At 42.0% G+C, this 10,000-nt stretch overlaps 1 protein-coding gene across 1 annotated transcript in view; it reads right to left on the bottom strand.

The window, feature by feature from the left end:
• LOC310803069 (copine-9-like) overlaps positions 1 to 10,000 on the bottom strand; it is a gene marked incomplete at both ends in the record, with an annotated part of 65,800 nt that overhangs the window by 5,909 nt on the left and 49,891 nt on the right. The window contains 7 exon segments of the mRNA XM_083667705.1: positions 5,166 to 5,347; positions 5,650 to 5,696; positions 6,600 to 6,661; positions 6,826 to 6,879; positions 7,819 to 7,894; positions 8,917 to 8,958; positions 9,865 to 9,969. Of these exon segments, the coding sequence (XP_083523831.1) occupies positions 5,166 to 5,347; positions 5,650 to 5,696; positions 6,600 to 6,661; positions 6,826 to 6,879; positions 7,819 to 7,894; positions 8,917 to 8,958; positions 9,865 to 9,969 (568 nt within the window).

Below are 10,000 nucleotides of genomic sequence, written 5' to 3' on the forward strand. Positions count from 1 at the left end.
ATTTTTTCTGACATTCTTTGATCGACTGATAACAAAAAGGGTCCTTGGATTTGACCTTAAGCTTTAATTCAGTGTTTTCTTCTTTCAGATTGGTTTCACCATTTAGAAATGACAACCCTTTTTATACATAGTCCTCCTATTTCAGGGAATCAGTAGTGCTGGAAAACTGGCTTGACAGGTGTGTTCCGTCACCGCTTGTTGTAAGTTTTTTGGATAAAAGCGTCTGCTAAATGTCAAAAATGTAAATGTAAAATGTCTTCATTTGTGCTGGCATAAGAGACTACGATCTGCAGAAGACTTCACCAGCAGAACTGCAGAGGCTACACTGCAAGGTTTAAACCACTAGTTTACAACAGATACCAGATGGCCAGATTACAGTTAAAAAGTAAAAAAGACAGATGAGACAAAAATTAACATGTGCCAGAGTGATGGCAAGTGTAAAGGAACTGCCCAAAATCCACGGCATACCCTCTCATCTGTGAAATATGGTGAAGGGGGTGTTATGGCTTGGGCGGGTATGGCTGCCACAGGAACAGGCTCATTTGCCTTTATTGATAATGTAACTGCTTATGGCAGCAGCAGAATGAATTCTGAAGTTTACAGAAACATCTTGTCTGCTGCGGTACATGCTGAGGGAAATGCTTCCAATCTCATTGGACGGCACTCCATCATACTGCAAGACAATGACACCAAACATACTGCCATAGCAACTAGGGAGTTTTTCAGTGCCAAAAAGTGGAAAGTTCTAGAGTGGCCAAGTCAATCTCCACATTTAAATCCAATTTCACGAGCATTTAATTTGCTGAAGATGGAACTTAAGGCAAAAAGACTTCAAAACAAACAACAATTGAAGATGGCTGCAGTACAAGCCTGCCAGAGCATCACCAGTGAAGATACCCGCCGTCTGGTGGGATCAATGGGTTGCAGACTTCAGGCAGTTATTGCATGCAAAGGATTGTCAACCAAATACTAAACATGAGTGCTTTATTTGGACATTTAAAGTTTGAATTTTGAAAGTAACACAAACTACTTGTACTTAAGTACTTTTTAATAAGCTACTTTTAAAAAGCTACTTTTACTCTCACTTATGACAAGTCCTAGACTTGAACTTGTACTTTTACTTGAGTACAATTTCACTGAAGTAACAGTACTTACTTGAGTAGGATATTTCAGTACTCTTTCCACCTCTAGTTCATGATGCAGTATACCTCTTCTTTCTCTCTAAGCACCAAAACTCTTTAAATAAAGGCATTCATTGGATCATTAATGCCATTCAGAGCTTGGAGCTAAAAAAGCATAGAAGTTCAGTTCAGATAAAGTCACCACAAGCTTTCAATAGCTGAGTCATCCGGCCTCACAGAAAAGCCAGTCTGCCTCAACCTTCACCCAGTCAAGGTCAGACGGTGTTCTTCAGGCTATATATACCAAGAAAAAATAAGACTGTGAAGAAAGAAGCGAGTGAAGATCCATCTGACCTCTCTTCTCTCTGTGGCGAAACAGAGTTAGAAAGAAGGAAGTGATCACCGTAATGGTGATGAATAGTGTGCAGACTGCAGCACCTGAGATCCTTTTGTTGGAGGAGTTTGTTCTTTTCGACAGAGTTTTCACAAAATATAAAGTTCAAGCACTTTTCGAAAGCCATTTTTACGGAAATGTTGAGGTTTAAAAACTCAAACTCTGTCTGTTTCTAAGACAGCACTGTATCTCGACATGACTGTTGATATTGTGATACTGATCTCCCTGCCTCATACAAATAAACAAGGTTTTGCAATCTCTGGATATACAGATCTAGGCTTGGTGATAGATTTTACAGACAGCCTATTTCAACTTCCTCAAACATTAATTTGCACTGTGGTGTTTTGACTGAGATGGATTTCTAAATTTCAAAACCAGCCCCTAGCCCCTATCCCCAGGGTCTCCTAGGATGGATACATATAAGCAATATGATTGGTTGACTTGAAATGTTGCCATATTGCTTGTACACATCCAATCTTCTCTGATTTACAGGAGTGCCTAAGCCAGCGGTAGGGGGTAGGGGACGGTTTAGAATTCAGCAAGATGTACTTTCATTACAGTCAGTCAGCCTCTACATACCAGCACAGGTTATATAACACCCCTTACTCCTGTCACCCAAAACATTCCCCAACAAAAAGTGTTCAACTAATAAATTGACAGTTGAGAACAAACTTTTCTAATGCAACCTTTTGCGGACCTCTTCAAACAGCAGGCTTTAACGACGGGACCTAATTAGAGGCGGCTTTGCTTGACGCTTCTATGGGCTTTGTCACGCTGAGGTGATCTCTAATTGAGAAAAGCTGATTGAGCAGCCGCCAGTGTTCAGAGACGAGCAAAGTTAAAAGTAGCCGTTGAATCTTGACAAGCCAGACGCTGACGATGTACCCACCCAATGCACTCAAACTTATTTTCAGACCTTTTCAGACAAAGGGGGAAAAGTAGGACAGAGAATAGGACTTTTGGATATTGTGAGCCATTGCCTTTCATTAACAATTTTCATGTGGAAATGGACAACACACACATGTTTGTGTGTGAAAGAGGTTATCAGATGTTTATGAAGGCATTTGAAGAGCGTGAATTTCACATATCCGTCAAGAGAGCTGTCCTTTTAGGCCTACTAATGTTGTTTCGAACTGAACACATTTTGATTGAAAGTTGCAGGGGCAGACATGAGAGCAGTGCATCTTCGTGGACTCTGTTTCTCCTCTCCACTCTGTGAAGTCTGAGGCATGTCATTGAGACATAGAAAAAGTGTCTCATGAAAGAGATGACCGTTGCATCACTTCCCGGACTTGAGACTTCCTAGACTTCATGGAGGCTCCCTGCTGCTTTCACCGAATTTAGGACCAAAGGAGAATAAGACTCCTTTCTTTTTATATTGTCTGATAAGTCCTCACCCTTTTCCCTCTTTCTTCTGATGTGTCTGTCCAGGGAGATAGTAGACGTCGGAAATCTCTTTTTTCTTTCTTCCTTTGGTTGGTGTTTTGTTGCTGTTCTTCGTTGCTCATTGGATCATGATGCTAAGCTAAGCGCTAGATCCGTAAAAGTCTATTTCAGTTTTCGTTTCTGTCTGGTTGGTCCCTCTTTTGGTTCTCCCTTTCCCGCATCAAACAGATGGAGGGTTTTTTCCCGACCTGCTTTGTGACTCACGGTATTTTCTTCCTCCCACTCTTCCTCTCCCTTGTTCAGACACTTCACACAACTACTTGAGACCACATTTGGCCAGTGGGCTTACACAACTGTAATGCAATATTGTGGTTTTGTTTACTTATTTAGAAGCCTTGGGTATTTGTGACTTTGTTATGCTGTGTTAACATAAGTACAGGCGTTGTGCCTGTGGGCTGTGGAAGAGGGTAGTATATATACTATGTTCATTGTTGGACTTTATTCAGACATCAAAGGAAACATAGGGAAAAATAGTTCTTATGAATCACACCAATACTACATTTGGCTCCTGATAAGGTTTTTCTGATGCAATAATGGGTAACACTTTAGTATAAGGAACACTTATTAGGAACTTTTTTTTAGCTTATAAGAGTTTCATAAGTAGCTCATTTGGCCATTATTAAGTATTACTAGTAATGTATTAGGTATCTTTCTTATTCTCATGTTATTAGCTATGTGGTAGCTGGCCAGTTAGATGTGATTTCAGCAACTCTCCAATCACATTGGGGATTGAACCAGCAACCGTATCACTGGCTAGCATCCCCAACCTGAAGGCCAACTTTGCCCCCAATAAAATTGTGTGGGTGTTTATGTGTGGGTCTCTTGAGGGGCTGCGTAGAAAGCAAACCCTTATATGCTATAAATGAGTACCTAATATATGTTTACTAAAATAAAGTGTTATCCAATCATGTTATGTATCTGACTGAGCTTTTTATGCTTTGTGTCAGAGTGGGCACAGCACAGGTATGTGAAGTACAGGGGAGGCTGGTGGGGGTAGAAATCGGAGGACAGACTCATTGTAATGCATGGAAAGTATTAAGTGAATCTATAATTGAAGAATGTGGGTGAATTATGCTGTATTTTGATTGCTAACAGCACTAAGCAACTTCAACATAATCATAGGGGAAAACAAGATATGCTTGAGCTAACCTTTTTAATGAATAAAGAAGGAAACCTTTCATTTGGCTTGGAGCTTAAGTCAGCCTTGGATATGTTTTCAAATTCAGATAGGTCTACATAGAGTTGTACGACATTCACGTCTCACAAATAGAACTGGGCTCTATTTCAATTTCAATGTACCACAAGGTCTTGCATCTGAGCCCGACAGATGGATACGTTTCAGCTCCTGGCACTGATTTGAAAATAAATTTACTCCAATCGGTTAAACATAAATGAAAATGTATAAATAAACAATGAGTTCTGGATGGCATCTTTCCTTCAATCATGTTTGGCGAGGTAGTTCAACTCCAAAATGCAAAACCTATTATCAAAGGGGATTTTCTGCAGAGAACTCTTTATCTGTGTGGTTCATACTTACGTTATGGGCTGAGCATCCTTTCAATGAATCACTGAATAAATAAACTCCTGGATGAAGCGCCTACATTTCTTCTGTAATAAAATAAACTGTATCTGAGCATTGCTCACAATAAGTCTCAGTCTTAGTCACAGATACAGTAGAATCAATCTCAGCTCAGCAAGCCTTAAACAAAAAAAGCATTGCCTCCAATTTCCTGAGTCATTTCATTTTTTTATCAGTCAATTGAAGTTTATGAGAACTCATGAAACCAACTGCTCTATGACAAAGTCATAGTGATGGGTAACACTTGTTTTATTTGACGGTTTTCTGAAGGTTGTTGGTACTATTCCTCTGTGTGTGTGTGTGTGTGTGTGTGTGTGTGTGTGTGTGTGTGTGTGTGTGTGTGTGTGTGTGTGTGTGTGTGTGTGTGTGTGTCTCTCTCTCTCTCTCTCTCTGTCTATCTGTCTCACCAGTGGGAAGGCGTGGGAGATCTTGCCACCTTGGGGCAGCTTAGCTCAGAAAAGTAAAGGGCAGTCTAGTGCTGGTACTATTCCTCTGTATCTCTCTCCCTCCTTCTCTTTTGGGTACTTAGCATTCATTATTAATTTTAAATCTATTTATTTCTTTCGTTCCTCTGGTCTGTCTCTCTCTCTCTCTCTCTCTCTCTCTCTCTCTCTCTCTCTCTCACCAGTGGGAAGGCGTGGGAGATCTTGCCGTCTGGGGGCAGCTTAGCTCCAAAGCCGTAGGCGGGAAAGAGTTTGTCACTGTCGTAGTCCTGGATGATCTCCCCCACCGCCTTCAGAGCCATGGCATACGCATTCATCTGGTAGGGACTCATGTAGTGGAGAGAGGTGGGCTGGGACGGGTTACCTGGGACAAAGTGCATGTAGGCCAGTTGGGTAAGGGGCTGGAGAATGTGAGAGGTTCATTTCACACCATGTATATTACAGTACAATGGCACTGTGAGAATAACAGATGTAATGAACACGTCCATCTGGCAGCAGACCTGAGTCTGTATGTCAAATGATCTCGAATACTTGACCTGCGATTGATTTAGTTTGCATGGCACAATGGAAGCAATATAATGGTCCCAAAGGAGATATTTTTTTATTGTATTCAGCAGGATTGAGGGATATAGAACAACATCAAAATGACGGTTTATCCATAATTACCATTTGATGCAGTGAAATCTATCGCCACGGTGAAGTTGAGTTGGGTCCTGCAGAGACACAAACAATACAAACAAGTGTACAGTAAACATGTTGTCCCCCACCAATGACGTCACGCCCCTCCTTTTGTGTGAATTGGTGCCAATTCTGAAATTACTGAAAAGTTACCAGAACGTGTGATGCTTATTTGGTTAATTATCAGTTCAGTCAGGACACTTACGTCGGTTTAATCATGTATAACAAAAATGGTAATACATTTAAGTTTGGCGTAATTGAATGACTCCACTCTGTATAGCTCCCTGCCTGAAGTTTAAACATCATAAAATACAAAATAACATAAGCAGGGAGCCCATAATATCAGACCCTGCTTAGGTAGGTAAATACAGAGCGACCAAGCGGGTGGAGGCTGGGGCAATGGGTGGGACGACCCAGAAGTAGACTCTCATAGCCAGTGGCGAGGTAGGCTGAAAAGTTATCGGACTTGTAGTGCTTATTTGATTAATTTCAAAGGATTTGACAATATTATTTGAAAACAGTAAATTGGCCCAAAGTTATTTTTTTTAATGATAACAACCTATCACTTTAACCGTAGCATCATGAGATAAATCTGCGTCACCTCAAAACTCCTAACAACCTCTTTGGCAACACATCATTCACTCAAGTTTTGTCAAAATTGTCCCAGTGGTGTCGGATATACGGACGGACAGAACTTTGTGACATATGGACGGACAGAGATCGATCCATCGTGGGAGACAATAAGGATTTACTGCTACAACAAAATGAAAAAAAGCAACATTATATGTATATGTACATCATAAGACACAATAACAATTTCAGATATGTATGCTAGACTGAGCACGACTCAGCGGCACATCAACATTATCAAAGAGTGGCTTCGACGTTAATGAAGCGTGGGCTCAATGTTAATCAAACGTTTCAGAGACTGAGCTCACCCTCCACGGATGAAGTCTACAAATGTGTATTCCGATTCCACCTTGAAGGACAGCAGTGTCACCTTGGAAGAGAGAGAGAGAGAGAGAGAGAGAGAGAGAGAGAGAGAGAGAGAGAGAGAGAGAGAGAGATGGACCAAGTCACATTTATTGCATATCACAGTTGCCATGAATCATATCTATAAAACATGTGACAGATGAAAATGAAACCTGCACTACTGGTCCTTACCGTCCCTGAATTGACATATTTCTTTTTCTTGCCTTTCTTCTTAGGATTTAGAACCTTGACAATAAAAAGGAAACATGATTAGATGGATACAGAAGTGTCCGAGAAATAAAATGGGTCGAAAGAAAAGACAAGAGCAGAAAGGCAATGATAGAATGCAGCATATTGTATTGAGAGATAGGAGAGATAGGAGAACAAACTGATGGTAAGGAACATTTTTCCATCAAGGAGAGTAACAACCCATTCAGCAGACAATTGTGGGCCAGATCTGGTCTTGTGGTGGCACATATGGCTAAGTGCCAGAAACGGCAAGTATTATATGGGCCAGACCTGGTCCAAATGTGGGGGCCCAGCCCTAGCTGGGAGGTGGCAATTTGCTGTGGGCCAGCTCTGGTATGAGGAATGTGGTCCTAAAACGTTCCTGTAGCTACTGGGCCATCTTTGGTCGACCTGGGCCACATCCACATGCTGGACAAGGTCTGGCCTTTTCATGGCAAAGATAAGGCTCAGGAATAGCAGCCAGAGCCAGCTCACTTCTGGCTCGGGGAACAAAGTTGTGCCTGGGCCACATAAGGATACCGGTGGGCCAGATCTGGACCGTCATTTCTCTGCTGACAGGGTATCTAAGTAAGAATTTGAAGATGTGAATGGGAATTAATCTTTTGTGTGTTCTCCTTATTTATCAAGTTAAGTCTGATTAAGATAGAAATCTCTGGCAAAACTTTACTTAGAGCATAAACAGTTAGGCCTATGATGAATTCATGGCACATTATCATGCATTTCTCATTATGTGAAAAAAGAGTCTTATAGACAGACATAACATAATGTGATATATGATGAATATACTGGATATTGAAAGTGTTACCAAGTCTCTTTAACAACGGAGCACATCAAATACATACAGACTGTATACCTACTGTATATCTGTGGAGTAAACTGGATAAGATGGCCTCATGAAATATAGCTGTAAACCTTTAGTATTCTAGTTATTTTTACCTCGTATACATTGAACTGGCTCTGCCCTCTGGAGAGTTCTCTGTAGCTCGTGGTGTATTCACCGATGAAGTCATGACTGTAGGAGAGACAAGTAGGTGTGAAGAGTTACACCTGCTGCTTCCGAGAGACAACAGCTTACCGAAGAACTACTGTTGTTACTACTACTTATATGTTGCTGATTAGAACATACTGACATACCCCTCCCCATATCATGTCAGTCATATGATCAAGTCAATATTTATGATCCTAGAGGGAAATTTGGGCCGCAGACAGGGTGGACCAGTGGAGACTGGTGGAGGTAGAAATGGGAGGATGGGCCCTACTTCCACCAGCCTCCCTTGGGGTGGACACACAACAACGCACATTGTAGTATTATGGAGTGTACACTCACAAGAGTACCTGACAAGAGTACACATGTAATACAATGGACGACCCCAGATTGCCTGACTTCCATAAAACACTGTATCCTCCACTGACTAGAATCCCTTATTGAGGCTGTAACCTCACTATTGCACATTTATAATATGATATGACTATGCCACTTGGATTCTAGCCTCACACACAGTGTCTTTCTGCTTCTGGAACAAATGAGGATTTAATACCTTTTTTTTGCCCCCGCATTTTAAAATCATCACCTGAAGCCCTACGTGACACAACTGCTATCAATATAAGTGTGATATTTAGAGAGGAATCCTCGCGGGCACAACATGGGGATGGGGGCTTGGTGTTCGGAGGAGCCATTGGGGACGATCGAGGGAGAGAAGAAAAGAGAGATGGAGGAAGAGATTGGAGGGCCTGCAATGTTACCACCAACCTTTAAACTTCCAGTGAGATGCATCGCTCTGTGTGCTATGAGGGAAAGTCCCCTATCATAATGTCAGCCAGCTAATAAAGCGACAAGGATTCCCCTCCTAGCGAGGGAGGAAACGGGAGATGACATTTGAGGGATGATTAGGAGCATTTGAGGCTGTCTGGATATGATGAGAGAAATGAATGAGGGGAGGAGGAGAGAAGGAGGGAGGGATGAAGGAAGAGAGAGAGAGAGAGAGAGAGAGAGAGAGAGAGAGAGAGAGAGAGAGAGAGAGATCTGTGAATTACCTTCCGTCTCTGTCCCAATCATACACGTCCACCTTGACAGTCCTGGAGAGAGAGAGAGAGAGAGAGAGAGAGAGAGAGAGAGAGAGAGAAGAGTGAGGCAGTCAGTCAAACGGGGGGGAGGGAGAGAGAGAGAGAGAGAGAGAGAGGGGTAGAAAGAGGAGACACAAATGCCCTGAAGAAAACAGTGGTGATAAGGAATAGACACAGCCCACAGGATTTACCCAATTAAATATTGTGATACAAAATACATCGAATTGATTAACATAAGAATAAGATCATCTGCATACACAATTCACTGAGACATGAAAAGCTGTGCCCACTGGCACTGAACTCCAAAGAGAAATTGTGTGCGTATGTTTGTGTGTGTGTTTGTTTGTGTGTGTGCAATAATAGATAAACACCATAGAGCCTCCATGTTAATCCCAATAACACCAGCGCTGGCCTCTGTGACAGTAGGGCCGACTGCTGGCATTATTCTGACCACCATAGAGCATTGGCATCAGTCCCAGAATTCTCACCACGGGGGGAACTAGGACCACAACAATGAAAATGACCAAAAAAAAGACCCCTCATTGAAAATATTAGCTCCATAAGTCCCATAACCTGGGCTAAAAAGAAACAACCCGTTGAAACTATTAGCGTTAAGCGCAATCTATTCATAGCCTAGGTGTCGGTCAGTTTAGCCAAGTCTTTGTCGTTGACATGCCATACATGGTCATTATCTACCTACATGTGCATTACACTCTCCCACTCTACCATTTCCGGTGTCATTAAAATGCTGCAATATGACGTCTAGGTACTGTAATGTAACCGAAACTAAAGGTAATTGTGAGCAGAGTGCCTATACAGTATACCATCAAGGCAGGGATAATTAAAGGTACTAAAGATAGCTTCAGGTCCTCCTTCTTACCTTACAGTATGTCACCTTTGGCCAATGCTGTCACTCACCTGTCATAGTCTCCATTACAGAGGGCTCGTACAGGGATGGTGAAGGGCTGCCATACAGGGTTCAGTGTGTTCTTTACCACTTCTGTCTTATGGCAGATGGTGAACCTACAGCACAGAGAACACACTGGAACTGAAC

The sequence above is a fragment of the Argentina silus genome (assembly GCF_951799395.1).
Source record: "Argentina silus genome assembly, chromosome: 4".
NCBI lineage: Eukaryota > Metazoa > Chordata > Actinopteri > Argentiniformes > Argentinidae > Argentina > Argentina silus.